The 16,392-nt window shown below is 42.9% G+C and overlaps 1 protein-coding gene across 2 annotated transcripts in view; it reads right to left on the reverse strand.

Moving 5' to 3' along the window:
* Nucleotides 1–14,579, reverse strand: part of LOC310778516 (glutaminase kidney isoform, mitochondrial-like) — a 75,796-nt gene extending 61,217 nt beyond the window's left edge. For both annotated transcript variants that reach the window (XR_014552776.1, XM_083638966.1), the window contains exon 1: nt 14,210–14,579. Coding sequence is in view for 1 of the 2 variants with exons in the window: in XM_083638966.1 (XP_083495092.1) it covers nt 14,210–14,496 (287 nt within the window). In the remaining variant the exon portion in view is untranslated. The remainder of the gene's footprint in view (nt 1–14,209) is intronic.
* Nucleotides 14,580–16,392: the final 1,813 nt, after the last annotated feature.

Consider the following 16,392-nt stretch of genomic DNA (forward strand, 5'->3'; position numbering starts at 1 on the left):
TTTTTTTTAATTGTGTTTTAATGTTTAATTACCATATGTAAGGATTCGTGCACAGAGGGGATTGTCGGGAAAGAGATGGCTGTTTGAGGAAGCTCCCATTTATTAACATTTCAACAAAACAACATAACACAACACCACCTGTGTTTTTTTTTACAGTGCACACAGTGTCCGCGGTGTGGTGAAAAGAGGGCAAGAGAGGAAATTAAAACAGAAGTGGATTTATAGTTAGAAAGAGTGCTAAAGAAGAGAGAATTCAGTTTTTTTTTTTTTTTTTTTTGCTGAAAAAATCCATAGATAAGCCGCACCGTTATATAAGCCGCAGGGGCCAAAAAACGGGGGGAAAGCCGCGGCTTATAGTCCGGAATTTACGGTAGTTAAAAATTATATCCTATTCACCAGAATTTGGGGCCCCCTCTTGGGACGCCATCTTGGATTTGTCAATAATTAACTGATGGTAATTTCACTGATTCAGTTGTATTTATTGAGCCTTAAAACCTACAGGTAGACACCAAAACCACTTTTCTAGGTTGAATAGTAATTGACACAAACCATTTGTGTGCAGCAGCCATATTAGATTTGGCGCCATGGCAATCCCAAGGGTCACAGAATCGGGCGCTCTGGCTAAATCAAGTTAGCCAGAGCCTGCGCTACATCTGAGCCAAATTTGGTGCTTTTGGACAGATTTGCATGAAATTACCCTAAATATCTTCCTAAGGGCCGACTATTGTACCCTGTTGGCAGCGCACCCTGGCAGATAGACACTGCATGAAATAGCACATCACGGGGGAAAACTTTCCATTCACTTCCATACACCAGCGTCATTTTCCTTTAATTAAACATAGCTAAATGAAGTCTTAGACTATTTTCAATAATGAAGACTACTTAACAGCAACGCCCAATCTCGTCATATCACAGTGCACGCCCCCTTTCTTTGAGGTCGTATAACCTATTCATTGTTAGGCTCGCCCCCTTTCTCTGATGCTGTCCCCTCACCCATTCACAGTTTACCACACATGTGGCAATAGCCAATCAGCCCAAGGTATTCCTCTCCAGCTGATCCCAATCACCTAATCAGCGTAGTATATCAGGGTCCATGTTTACTCTGTTTGCTATGTGCTGTGTATGTGTCATTCTCAGTTGCTGATCATCATCGCTGAAGCAGTTGTTTTGCCCCACCTCCTCCCCTGACACCACCATCGGTCATGACTCCTGATAGAAGAATTCCCTATGGGGGATTTCCTATCCTATTCTTCACTGACGACGCCCTCTCATCATCTCAGGAGAGCGTCATCATATCATGGAGTCATACGCCAAAATTAATATGTTGTCTCATTAAAGCTTGTTATACTTTCTACTAGTCTCTCATTATTGAAAAGCTGTTGTGCGGTAGGCTGCGCAGGCAACAAATGTAAAAAAAATCACCAATTAAATCTATTTTGTACTCTCGAGCAAAACAAGGAGGCCATTGAGAAGAAAAAGTTTGTTCATCCTCTGTATATATGATCTTTGTGTGCAACACGTGACATAGGAGAACGCCAGGATTGGGGGGGAGTTTCAGGAAGCAGAAAGTCGGCAGACAAATGTTGTGATCAGCTCACGTCTCGTTCGCAGTTGAAATAAATGAAGTAAACGCACACGTCTCATTATTTGACACTAGCCAGTTCCTCCTAGATATCTGTAAAACTATCTGTATCTGACGAGAGTTCCTTTGTTCGCCCGGTTAGCTGCGGTTTGTGTTGGGCGTGGTTTCTGAATGATGACACACTCCGCAGTGTCTCTATACCATAGGTTTACAGCCACCCAAAAAAAATAATAATAAGAAAAAAAGGTTTACAGCCAAGCTGTAATGTTACAGTAGTGCTAGGCTAACTGTTAGCGAAGGCCAATGGATGATAGCACTTATGCAAAACAATATTTATGGTTGCAGAACATGTTAACACATTGAATGCCAGCCATGTTTTCATTCCTGTAGGTAAGTTGTGCCAGGGGTGTTTTTGACGATTCTGGCTCATTTTAGAAACAGCCGAGAATTCTTTTCTGTTAAGAATTCATGAACACCAATCATCTAAAAATAACTAATAGAATGTGTGCTTTCTCTGTCTAAAAGAGTTAGTTTGCAGAGTTAGTAGTTATGTAGATATTAGCCGTTGAGTACAGCATGGTTTCAGCGTCTGGAAATTTATTCAGAGATAAATGGCTTTTTGTGAAACAGTCACTTTAACCATTCATTTTTGGCATCAGTAAGACCGTCAGACATTCTAAACAATAGTTTTGAACAGTAATTTCCTCCATAACAACAGGAGACACCCCTCTCATTAAAACTCCTCCCTCCGTGTGTCTTCTCCTCCTTCCTCCTGGCTGTACAGCGGGCGTGTCAGAAGCGCTTTTGCTGCTGCCTGCCTGTGTGCCTGCCTGCCTGCTTGCCTGCGTGCAGACGCTCCTTGTGCGAGTCAAGATGGGCCGGGGAATGCGTGGGCGATGGGCAGATGTTGATTCTGGCCTTTCTGAGGTGTTTCAAAGTGTGTTTCACCTATGATCTATTTTGCAAATCGCTCTCCGCTCTCTGTGTGCTGCTGCCGGTGCGCGGCCGCTCTCAGGCAAGACACTGGATTACTGTAAAATCGCCACGGCATTTCCTTGAACGGCTTGGTCCCGCGGCAGTTTTTTCTTTGATTTCGGTCGTCTGGGGGAGCACTGTCAACACTTAGTGGGTCGGTAAAATAGATTATACACATTATCTTGCTCCAATAGTGATCTCGAAGATGTAAAAGTTGTTGATTGATGTACCACCGTCAAAAAAAAAAAAATGTTTATGTAAGACGAGTAAACTCGGCTCTGGCACTTAAGCGTTGGATTATGTAAGACGAATTATTTCGGCTATGGCACTTAAGGTGTTAAAACTCAAGTTATGCTCCAGAGAAATGAATAGCCTTTCAGAGTGTAGCCCATCGCGCTACAGGCTAGGATTTGTGTGCGTCTGTTTGCATGTATGGCACCTGTGGCGTTTAACCTAGTACATCCATGCGCTTGACTCATGAGTCATGCCAAAACAAAGCATAAACCTGTAGCTAAAAAAAAACACACATTTTTCCACACTACTAGTGTAAACAACTCTGACAAACCTCTCAATGCATAGGGAAGACAAAGGCAATACAAAGTGGAAGATATGAGGTATAGAGAGAACATGCAGGGATGTCAAAGCACTAACATAACCGCTACTGACTTAGCTTAATTTATTTATATAAAACAAGTGAAATAAGTCATATACTTACACACAGAACATGTAAAGCAGGCAGAATGATTGAGAGAAAAAAGAAAACATGCCAAGGAAACATTACCATACATTAGACATGACAAACTGACAAACAGTAAGATGCGAAGGTCTGCATACACATCCTTACACATTTTACTGATGGAGAGCAGACACTTTTTCCCACACAAATGATTTAAACCTTTTGGATGATAGAACAGTAGATTGGCAGGAAAGGTGGGGAGAGAGAGAGCGGACATGCGGATGATGAGGACTAAGCCTTTGTGTTACACGCTCTACCAGGTGAGCCCCCAGAACGCCCCTGATTTAAAACTTAGTAGTGATTTGCAGTAGTGGTGGTAATACTGATGCTTTAAAACCTGATTCTAGAACTTGTTTAACTAGAGAATTCTAGAACCATGCGGACCCCATCACAATGAAACTTGTAAGATTCTGGGGAAATTGCTTCAAAAAAGGTAGTTATTTATTATTATTATTGATGTGTAGAGACGAAAGGAAAATGTTGAGGCGACTGCCAGGAAACAAAAATGACTAAAAGTTGAGAAACAAGGCACTTAAAAACAAAAATATTAGAGTAGGACAGCAAATCCAAAATAACTGTTTATGATTCAGACAATTAATGCTCTGCAGATTTTGTCAACACACTGATGATGAAGATCCACTTGGAAAAATAAACTGTGCATGCAGTACAGTCAGACATTCCAATAGAGGGGGGGGGGGGGGGGTACAGTACAGTGGCGTCCAGCAGTGCAAATAGCAGGCGCATCCACTCTTTGACACACATACCATAGGACATGACGGCCCTGACCAAAGTCTGTGCTAAGAAGTTCTGCATTGCTGTGGATGAAACCACTGACAACTGGGATTGCTTTGATTTACCGTAAATTCCGGACTATAAGCCGCACCGGTGTATAAGCCGCACCTGCAAAGTTGACTATTTTTTTCTTATATAAGCCGCACCGGACTATAAGCCGCGGGTGTTTTAATGTTTTTTTTTTTTTTTATTGTGTTTTAATGTTTAATTACCATATGTAAGGGTTCATGCACAGAGGGGATTGTCGGGAAAGAGATGGCTGTTTGAGGAAGCTCCCATTTATTAACATTTCAACAAAACAACATAACACAACACCACCTGTGTTGTTTTTTACAGTGCACACAGTGTCATACAGTGTCATACAGTGTGGTGAAAAGAGGGCAAGAGAGGAAATTAAAACTTATTATAGTTATATAGGATTTATAGTTAGAAAGAGTGCTAAAAAAGAGAGATTTTTTTTTTTTTTTTTTGAAAAAATCCATAGATAAGCCGCACCGTTATATAAGCCGCAGGGGCCAAAAAAGGCCAAAAAACGGGAAAAAAGGTGCGGCTTATAGTCCGGAATTTACGGTATACACAAAAAAAGGAATGATAAAAAATGTAAACCGAAGCCACTCACATTGTACCAGTCATTTTGATCCAAATGTGCCTCTGCCTGCTTGCCGTTACACTAACAACTGAACTGCTGAACAAACTGTAGCATTACATACTCATGAAGTCATCATGAAGTAGTATGCTGTTTGGGGGTCAAGATTACACAAGGACATTTTGACAATCTGTTACAACTGTGGCCTTTTTTGGGGGGTAAAGTAGCCATTACTGAAGTCACTGCCAATGTGAGCAGATGACACCCAACTTTGTCCTGAAAGTTTCATGTTTGCAGGCTCGACAGAGGTCCAACCACAGACACTGACTGACCGATTTGAAATTTCTGCCCAGTTCCATCAGCAAACCCGGTTTGACTTGTTCACTTTAAAGTATTGGTCAAATGAACCATTGATACATGAATCGACTCAAAATACCACGAATGAGAGGAAATCTTCATGTCTCCATGGATTTTGAGCACGTAAACACTGCCCTGGCCTACTGCATGTTGACTCACACGTTCTGGCGGGCAGTTCGTGCGTGTGTGAATTCCTGGAATGCCCTCTTGTCATGAGCCCTGGCCAGGCGGATTAATAAAGCCAACATCCTGGCCTGTTCACACGCTGGTCATGACACAGCAGCACGGCCTACAGTGGGGCAAGGTCAGCTCAGCACAGATGAAGAAGCCAAATACAATGCATAAGGCGGGTAAGAGTGGCCGAGAAAGTACTCACAATTTGTCTATCCAAACAATTCGCAGGTATTCACACAGGTATTCAACCCATAAAACTAGAGATGCACCGATCGATCGGCAGGTGACCGCCGATCGATTGTGAAGTAATATTAACTAGAGGTAGACCGATTAATAAAATATCTGCATGTCTGCTTTTAGCTAGCACTGGGACAAAAAAAATGCTCCTGTGTGTGCACTATAATAACATTATTTATTTATGCAAGTATTTAAAAATGTTCGTTCTCTCAGAAACAAAGAGATGCTGTTATCTGCTGATAAATGTTGTTGAGTGCACTAAAACAATTTATTTTTCAATCGCAAGTTGTTTTTTACATAGTTTCGTTTTTGATTAGGCTACATGTGGACATTGTTGATACATTTTTTTAATACGTGCAATTTTGTGTATCATTTGTTATTATTAAATTGATGTAATTTAATTTATCAGATGCAAAAAAAACATTATATATATCAGCATTATATATCAGACATCGGTTGCCCTGCTCTCTAAATATCAGCATCGGCCATTGAAAAACCCATATCGACCCTAATATGAACCAGGTAACTAATAATTGATTACCAAATACTAATTGATGTCTCTTAGTAGGAGCCAGCTTAGAAAGAAAATCTGAAAAGGCAGGTCAGACTATTAAAAAAATCGGAAATCGGCCAAGAAAATTGCAATTGGTGCATCGCTACATATAACTGATGCATTCTTTTCCAGAGTTAGTGTTTCTTGTCCAATTCCCTGAGGCAGTAGCCATACTGCATATCAGCACTTCTAATTCTAGGAGTCAGTCTGCACCTCCTCGCTCCCTTTCTCATTTTCGCACCCTCTTCTTGTTTTAGCACATCTCCTGCTTTTCCGTAGAGTAAACACGCCATGCACAGCCATGGTAACAGTGTCTGTACATATGCAAACACACTCCGATTTTAGCTCCACTAAAACCATGTCCGTCAGGCATGCCTAATCAAGAAGGAGTGTTATTGACCCAACATCTGTCGCCAAAAGCTGCCCTTCCATTCAGAGCAGTGCCATAGAGAGGCAAAGTGAACGTCACTTCCTGCTTCAGCACTGTACCAGGGATTTTCATCCGCCATTTATTTTCCCATAGAGATTTTGTAAAATGCTTATAAAAATAGTTGTACTTCATCAAACCAAACGGTTCAGCTAACGCTATAATCGGGAGCGACCATAGTACATGTCACTCCGACCAAAACTTAAAAAAACAATCGAAAGAATATTGTCTTTAAATCTGCAATTTTTTTACGTTTTGGTTTACAGGACAATGGCACACTTAAGCTCTCACTATAAAAACACCAAAAAGGGTGACATGGCCTTGAAGATAGAATGTCAGACTGGAGGCTGAGAGGGTCACACCGGTGCAATCCTTTGCATCAAATGTTCACTCTTGAAGTGCCTCTGAGCAAGGCAGGCACACAACCCCGATTGCTCAGATGAACTAGTCAGTGGTCGTAAGATTGGCCTGAGAGTATGATGGTTCTTACTCAGTCAGCGTCACACTATTGACTAAAAAGCAGACTCCATCTCCTGTCAGCCACTGAGCCAGGAGGTGGCACTCAGACTAGATCAGCCTTTCACCGTCTTTCATAACTTTGGATTCATAAAGATCTCACGTGCCGTTAATAGCAGTCATTTGTCTGTATTTTGACAGCAGCTGAATCATTTCCACCTCCACCCACTAACCTGTAATTGTACCTGTAGCCTGTAACCTGTAGATGGATCTGTAACCTGTAGATGGATCTGTAACCTGTAGATGGATCTGGGCCAAATCACCTCTTACAAAACGTGTGTGCAGCAAAGGTGATCGCGATCTTGACTGGCAATGTATTTGACTCTGTTGTGAGTGTATGGAGCGAACACTGTTCCTCCTTAAAGGTCCCATTCCGTGCAAAAGCTGTTTTTACTTGTAAATGCATATATACTGCTGTCAGCCCTCCCTGTAATGAGTTGTCACAAGCTCAGAACTGCCACCGTTGGATTTGTCCTTATCCAGCTTCCCCCTGCAGTCTCCTCCAAGCCACACCCCCAAACGCTCTGTTCCCCCAGACGGGGTATCGGAACGTCACGAGCTTCCTCACGCATACTGCGCGGGTCTCTCTCACACAAGCTACCTGCACCATTTTGTCTATAGCCACAAAATTAACACTTCTAGCTGGAGCGACGCCAACTGTACGTGATCCAGCAACTGCAGAGGTGCATTCGGTAAGTCTAGGCATTTTGAGATGTCCTCTTTAGCGTAGTAACCATTAAGTTAACGATAACTCGCAACCTAGCGTGCTGGTCCACAGACGCTAATCTGATTGGCCGCTGGGAGCCTGGGGCGGGCTCCCCTCAGCGGCCAATGGGAACTGTTAGTTCTGAATATATTATAGAAACAGACCGTTCTTGGGAAGCGACGAGATGAGGAAGTGAGAACTCCGTCACAACAAACGGGGTTGCTATATTTTCGACAAATTAATCCAGAATCATGTTTTATGGACCAGAGACACACGTTTTTAAGAGGTTACAGCTGCACGAATTGGGACCTTTAATACGCTACAACCTGAGCTCATAGCATAGGTTAGATATAGCTTGCTAAATCCTTTACAATAAAAAGTGCTGAATCATGGCAAAGGATGCTTAATGTAAACACTTTGCTCCATTTCATGGAGACTGGAGATAGTTCTACTGTATACTCAACTCCATCTATTTCACAGGCACCTCCACTTTCCAAGTTCCCAAGCTGAGGCTATGAGACTTTTTATTTCACTTTCAAACTGACACACCGTGTTGCCAGTTATCTGCACAAGCTGAGGCTGAGACTTTTTGTTTCACTTTCAAACTGACACACCGTGTTGCCAGTTATCTGCACAAGCTGAGGCTGAGACTTTTTGTTTCACTTTCAAACTGACACACCGTGTTGCCAGTTATCTGCACAAGCTGAGGCTATGAGACTTTTTGTTTCACTTTCAAACTCACACACCGTGTTGCCAGTTATCTGCACAAGCTGAGGCTGAGACTTTTTGTTTCACTTTCAAACTGACACACCGTGTTGCCAGTTATCTGCACAAGCTGAGGCTATGAGACTTTTTGTTTCACTTTCAAACTCACACACCGTGTTGCCGGTTATCTGCACAGGAACAGATGACAAGCAGACCATTCAAGGCCTAATTGCCTTCAGTGTGGTTTAGCACACCGCACTTACATTTTGAAGGCTATATACTGTATATACCTAGCTTGAAGCCAGTGGAGGCGGAAAAACACCAGAGGATCCCCTCTCCTGTTTGAGGCAGATGGCTCAGTCCAGGTGCTTCCGAGTGACTGCTCACTCACACTATGGAGTTCCCTGGATACCAGGTAAAGTGTGGCTAGTATTTTTAAAATCCCACTTGTCTGAAAAAGTTCCCTTTCCATGAGATCAGAGCATGATAGTGATGGCAAATATTTACCAGCTGCGACAGCGTGCGACTGCTAAAGTCTGCTATTGTTTTCACCTTGTGTGAGAGTGTGTGTGTGTGTGTCATCATAGAGACAGTCAGCATGTGTGGGAACGCCCACAAAATGTTATACGGCGGACGCGCGAGTGGGGTAAAGTCCTAGAGACACCACGTAGCAGTAACTAACACAGAAGCAGTTTTGACTTTTGAGGTGTTTATATGTCTGTCTGTCTGTCTGTGGACATGTTAGCGTCACAACTGTGTGCCTGGACACTAACTAACGTTACAGTCCTGCACAGGTCCAGTTTTGCAAACCCACATGGGTCCCATTAATATAAGACACAACTCGACCCATCACCCATGATTAAACACACAGGCAAACACTACTCTTTCTCAATACACCAAATAGGCCAGTGATTCCCAAACTGGCCGTGGAGGTACTGCAGGTGGACCACGAGTGGTCTGCCAACACTCCCGATATTCGCGGGCAATCAAATGGCTGTAGAAGGGTCATTTTTTATCCTGTTATCAGAAGAAACTAGAAGACCTAAGGCATCCATTGGTACCAAGCATAAGGGAAAACTATTTCAAAGGGGTCCCTTAACCTCTCAGCTCATTTTATCTGAATGTACCCACGAGTCTATCCTTTACAGATAAGGTCGCATTTTTGACAGCCTAGCATTAATAACTTGTGAATTGATTTCTTCTGTTGTTGCTCATCACATTTTGTCTCAACAAATGTGTTATGCATGCAAATACTTCTGATGAGCAAGGGGGGAGAAAATGTTGGCAATCTGCCTTTGGGTATTTTGCTGAAATGTTTTTGTATGTGGATGGATTATTCCCTTATGTCCCAGTTCACATGCTCTGTAATGAAATACTAGAACGACCGCACCGCGGATTTATGCCTCCGCCATTAGTTCATTCTTGAGTCCAAATCGCCATTTGAGGCAAATTGGAAGAAATTCCGTCCAGGCGTTCCTGAGATATGGCATTAACAAGCTTGAAAATGGCGTTAGAGAAGTCACAGTGACCTTGGCCTTTGACCTTTGACCACCAAAATCTAATCAGTTCATCCTTGAGAAAAAATATATATAATGTAAAAAAACATATAGGGAAATACATCATCTTAGTCTCGTCATGTGTTGATCAGAGTTGTGATTAAAGGGTTGGGTGGGCCCCGGAAGATTTTCAGATTTCAAAGTGGGCCGTGGCATTCTTAAGTTTGCGAACCCCTGGGCTATACAATGTGAAAATCACATTAACTTCTGGGGCTCACGGGAAAAAAAAAATTCCCAAAGAAATTTGGGAAAAATAAATACTCGGATACAGACAGCACCACATACATGTGTATCAGGCTCAGCACTAATCAATAATTATAAAAACGCTCATGAAACACGAGTCTGTTCTGGAAAACTAGAAACAGAAAGTTTCCAAGCTGAGACAACGGGCTCTATCGTCCCACTGGCCTTAAGACAGCGCTTAGCGCCAGGCGCAGCCCTATTAGTGGGCGTGGTCCGGCGCAGTCCCTATTTTCGTGTTGGCGCTAAACGCGACCTTAAGCACTTAACCACGCCTTTTAAACGTATAATTATTCACAACTGTGCTCATTGGTGAACTGCAGTTACTCAATGACATTCTTCCTTTCGAAGCTCCGATCCACTCGATCCAGTCCGCGGGTTGCGGCTTTATGCTGTCATCTCTGCCAATTTGGATATCTCAGCACATCACAGATCATAGCCTGAATAAAACGATTCAACCTACAGCCAGGCAAATACAGATCTGTTCAGCAGGGCTGATGGTCTCCCTAGCCTACAATATAGAACGTTAACTATCGGTGACATTCATGATACCATCCAATTCCATGATCTTTATGTTGTAAACACATAACTTTCACAATAGTGAACAAGCACCCCCACTCGGCTCATTCAGGGCAGGTAGCTTTATAACTTGTAGACTACCTGCTGCACAGGCTAAATGATGCACATAAATATAGCCTAAATTATGTAAAGTCATAGCATAAATATATGCCACCTGGATTACATATATGTTTCACATAGGGTTGTGTTTTGATTTTTATGTTTTATTTTGTCCAATATTGAAATGTTCTAGAATTGCATGTTGTGTACTTAGCCTATTTAGGCTGATTTGGTTGCTATTTCTTGTCAAAATGTATTAGCCTCAATGCATGCAGGGTGATTTCACATGTGTGGCTTTGGTAGGGGAGCCGCGGCGCAGTGAATATTTGTTTGGGCAGAATGATATCGTTTTCTCTCGCTTCCTTTTCTTCTCCTCCACTGCACAGGTAGGATGATGCAACAGCCTCTGAATGACAGGGGCCCAAAACTACGGTATAACATCTTTTTTTTCATCGGTCATTGTGCCTGTCTGATGTGCGAGAGAGAGGAGTGAGAGAGAGAGAGGGGGAGAGAGAGTGAGATCGGCTATGGCAGGCCGCTGCATAATTACCCACAATAATATCCACGGTGACTGAATAAGGCCTGGTTTTGAAAAGCACTAAGCCAGGGGCGGAGCGACCCTATCAGCCCGGGGGGGCAAAGCTCTTAGGGGGGCCACCCATCCCATTTTTTTTATTTTTTTTTCCCAATTAAGGCCGGCGGCGAAGAAAAATGTGCCTTTTTTGCAGGTTTGAATCTGTTTTAGCCATATTTAGTGGAATAGCTCATTTTAAACACACCAATGTTATTGTCTATTGATTGAATTGCTCCCACACTCAGGCCTGGCCCGGCCTGGCATGCAAAAAAAAAAAAAAAAAGGCCGAAACGCCCATTCTGGCACTGCGCCACGCCTCTTCGGCGTAAAGCGCATTTCGGGGCCTAAAACCATGATGTTATCCTCCCGAGGCAGGCGCAAGGCCCGTTTTTTTGCATTTAACGCCAGTTTTTGTGCCGTAGGCCAGTGGGAAGATCGAGCCCAACGAGGGCATGAGCAGCTGAACCAGGAGGTGAACATGTATGTGCACACGGCACCGCTCACATTTTCCAAAACACTCCTGTTCAGGTAGTTAGTAGCTAGTGGAGAGTGGAGACCCTACATTCCCTTGTTGTTTTGAAAGTACCACAAGCTTCATGCAGGCGTCTGCACTGCAATCAGTCCAGGCAGGGGTTATGCGACGTGTCATGGTCATCAGCAAAGCAGCAGGATCGGACAGAAGCTGCATTCATAACAAGAAACTGGAAATTACTGACCCAAAGAAGACTGGTTATGAGAAGCCCACTTGGGGACGTCATGATCAATGTGGGTTTGCAGAACTGGACCTGTGCAGGACTGTAACGTTAGTGTCCACTAGGGTTGGGGCGATGGAATCGTCCACCAACGATGAACAGGAGTGTTTTGGAAAATGTGCGGTGCCGTGTGCACATACATGTTCACCTCCTGGTTGGTTCAGCTGCTCATCATGCCCTCGTTGCCTCAGCTTGGAAACTTTCTGTTTCTAGTTTTCTTGTGTGTCCTCATTTTGAGGTCAGAAACACCCCAGTCTGTGCTCTGGGCTGCATCATTAAAGTCAACCAGCTTCAAATGAAACACATGGAATACAGGCACTGCAAAAAAATAAATAAAAGACAGCTGGCTGCAATGTACGTATATTATTGCTTGAATTGTTTTGACCCAAGCAATGTGAAATGGTCTATGAATGAATGAGATGAGGGCAATCGTCCAACAAGAAAGAAAAACACCAGTATTTTCCAGTGTTGTGCTTTGCTGTTCATCCATATTCTCACGTAGAGGACAGGATTTTGCCCTTTTATCTGAACAGATGAGTTCAGCAGCAGTAGGCTTTTTATGAATGATATAATGAAAACACTTTTCATAACAGTGTTACAAAACTACTTCGAAGACCACAGTAACAGTATACAGTATAATGTGAGCTTGCATAATGCTTCACTTCATTCTTTGATCCTATACAGTAGATCTGCAAACAAAACTATTTTATTAATGTAATTCCTGATAAATGTAGTCAAACATAACTGCAAAAATCAAAACACCCATAAATTATTCATTTAGAATCATAGCTTGACCTACAAAAGCTGAAGGTGAGTTGCATAAGCTACAGTGAGGACACTGCGATATGACCAATACCTAGCCTATCTGATCCAGACAATTACAGACCTAATTTTTCAATTATTTCATTTCTGGTGGCAGAATATTTAACATCATTTATCTCTTTAGCACTTCCTGTCCTAAGTAAATCCCAAGAGCTTTACAGTTAAAAAGTAGGCCTATAAACAGACATAAACACAAATAGGGCGTCCACATAGCAGCAGCAAATGTGGACACATAAAGTCCATGTCATGGATAAACCATTACTTTTTTATATATATATTTTTTTTAATAATTTGTATTGAATATAGGAGTATATTTGTTTTTATTTTGTTTATGTTTTAGGCGGCGGTAAGTAAGTAGTTTACCCACCACCAACTAAAAAATAAACAAAATAACAGCAGTAGAACAACAGCCTCAAACTTACAGTGCTTACTAAATACTGTAGTAACTAGGCTGCTGTCCTGCTGTAGGGGCAGGAAATTGTCATAGGTAGTGGAGGAGTGTGAGAGCTGCTGCCAGGCCCAGTGTGAGTCACCTGTGGTGATGGGAGGTCAGAGCAGAAAACCATACAGGCCAAGACTGAACTGAAGTCAAACACGGCTCAATGACTCTGAATTATAACAAGCAGGGATTTGGTGTCTCTAAACAAGCAGCTGGGTCCACTATAACCAGTTGGTGATAATCATAACCACCAATATGAATACAAAATATATTTAAGCATTAATTTCCCCATGTCTCAAAAAAGACCCCAGACTCCCATATAGCCTAACATAGGCATAGTCCTCTGCTGTCGACACACTTGTTTGGATGCTTTTCCCTCCACTCCATCCCTTCATATCAGGCCTGCTGCACAGGGGGTTTGTTTCACTTTCCAATCTGTTATCTGCACCGGAACAGACAGCCAACAAGGGCCTATAATAACGACCAGTTTGTTTTAGCCCACCGCGCCTACATTTATATATTTACTTGGCATGAAGCCAGTGGGGGGCGGCGCCTACTGGGGGAAAAAACTCAATGTTGTTAGTGCCATAAATAATGTAGCCATTTATTTAGATTCACAAGCAATACTGCGGCCTACTGGTTAGGGAAATTATTGTTAATGCGCTAGTGTTAGCTAATACCTAATACCTAGTAATAATACATGGCCTGGCTGTCTCAAGCCGACCACATAGGCCTATTACATATGCTCGCGCCAGCGTGCGTCATCATGACTCATAGACGGCCATAAGAGCCATACCACGAAGTGGGCATCCAGATCTAATTCACCAAGCCGGTGAGTCACCGGCGGTGACGGGAAACCTACTTGTCGCTGGCTGGTTCATTAGCGGTGTTGGCATCCTTCTTCACTGTCTCGTCGTGCACCACGCCTTCAGTTTTTGTGCAGAACGGCCGGGCGGTGCGCAGCGCGGCGGGGCGGCGCACACCGGCATGAAGGACCTTCAGTTGAGACGCGGTTCTGGCATCAAAGGAGGCGGCGCCGAAGCAATAACGGACCGGTAACCACGTTTTATTTCTGGAGCCGGTCAAGGGGCGCTTGAGACTGGTTTGAAACAACTCCTTCAGCACTGTCGAGCACCTAAGATGTAACATTTCAATCCCGTCGAGAAATTTAAAAGAAAAGTCTTGATTCAAAATATGTCCGATAGCGACGTATTTACAGCAGTTATGTTAAATCCGACTACGTTCTGTCTGTCTCAAAGGCAATGAGTCACACACAGACGGCGGCCTAGGGATATATGGACCCGCAGGTTCACGCCCCCGCCTCTCCTATTGGTGGAAATTATGTGATGCACGTGTCCAAAATATGATGGCTGGCTATTGGATTGCCATTGTGTCTATCAAAGCAGAGCTGCATCAGATATAGCCTATTAAAGTGTGTTGGTGTTTTATTTTTTCCTATGTAAACGGGTGGAGTGAGTCCATGGCTATAATGTTGACTGACTGACTGACTGACTCGTGTCTGATGCCCTGAGGGAGGAGTTCAAAGAGTTTGATTGGCCACAGGCAGGAATGACTTCCTGTGGCGCTCTGTGGTGCATCTGGGCGGATGCTATGTGGGACATTATGCTGTCATGGTGGTGTTTCCACAAGTTTCCCCACAGAGTAGATGATCTGATTAGATTTTAGTGCACCTTGCTGCAGATACATTTGAATATTAATGTCCAATGCCCAATCCCAGTTGTTGTTTTTACCCTTACCTTTCGAGTGCCGCCTCGCTTTTCAATTTGCCCTTCAGCACAGAGGCATAGGGATAGGGGTAGGGGTTGAAATCTTTACCTGGAAATGGGATACATGCCACTCGTTAGCCTACATCATCATTTTGACAAACATAATAATAAAGCTATTTCTGGTTCAAACAGATTGGGAATGAAGTTTGTAGATTCTCCTAGATACACTATTTTGTAGGGGTGTCACGATACACTCAGTTCACGATACGATACACGATATTAGGTTCACGATAACGATACGATATTTTAACAATATTTTTTTGTGATCGATTTGTAAGTTGAGGGGGCATCCTCCACGCTAATTTGAGTAATTTGACCATTTTCATCCTCCGTGTCTGTAACGTCCCTCGTCTGTTCAAACAAAGCAATGAAAAGGAGAGCGAGAATGCAATCAGATGCAGATCAGTGCCACCATGTTCAGCTTCTTTTTCTCGCGATATGAGATTTCATCTCAACGATACATATTGTCACGTTTTGATATCGCGATATATCGTGGGACAATATATTGTGACATCCCTACTATTTTGTCATATTTCATATTTCCACAAATTAAAATAATTTAATTCCTGAGACATACATACATTAGTATTTAAATTCAGGAAACAACTATTGTACATAAAGTAGGCCTACAACGCTTCACGTCGGGGTCCTGATCACCCTGTCGGGGTTTCTTTTCCAATAATGACCGGCATGCAGTAGGCTACATGATCGCTTACATCAGGGGTGTCCAAACTTTTTTGAATGGGGGCCAGATTAGATCATGTGAAAATGCCGGGGGGCCAGGTGCTTCTCGCATCATATGAGTTATAAAAAAATTAAATAAAAAATCACATACAAATGTAGTCTAAAGATTTTGTTTATCATCTGAAAACATTAGTTCTGCATGTGCTGTTCCTACTTGGTTCCTGTACCAACTGTATGATAGTGCTGTCATCGTTAGATGAAGGGAAACAATTCAAATTGAACTTGCTTGATTCACCAATACTGTGTAAAGGGCCACAGTATATTTTCATAGACAAGCCGAGGGCCACTTAAAATCTGTCTGCGGCTGCAATTGGCCCCAGGGCCGGACTTTGGATATGCCTGGCTTTCATTATCCCTTTCACCTAGTGGATGCTGCCCTCTGCTGGCCAGATGAAGGTATTTTAGCTCATGGCAACAATGGCTGAGTGAACAGCTGATTGTATTTGGCTCTCATATCAGTGAGGAGTAGACCAGATGCATTTCTGTGCTCTAACTGGGGTAAGAAATTAGCTTG

Source organism: Poromitra crassiceps, assembly GCF_964638095.1.
Source record: "Poromitra crassiceps genome assembly, chromosome: 6".
Lineage (NCBI taxonomy): Eukaryota > Metazoa > Chordata > Actinopteri > Beryciformes > Melamphaidae > Poromitra > Poromitra crassiceps.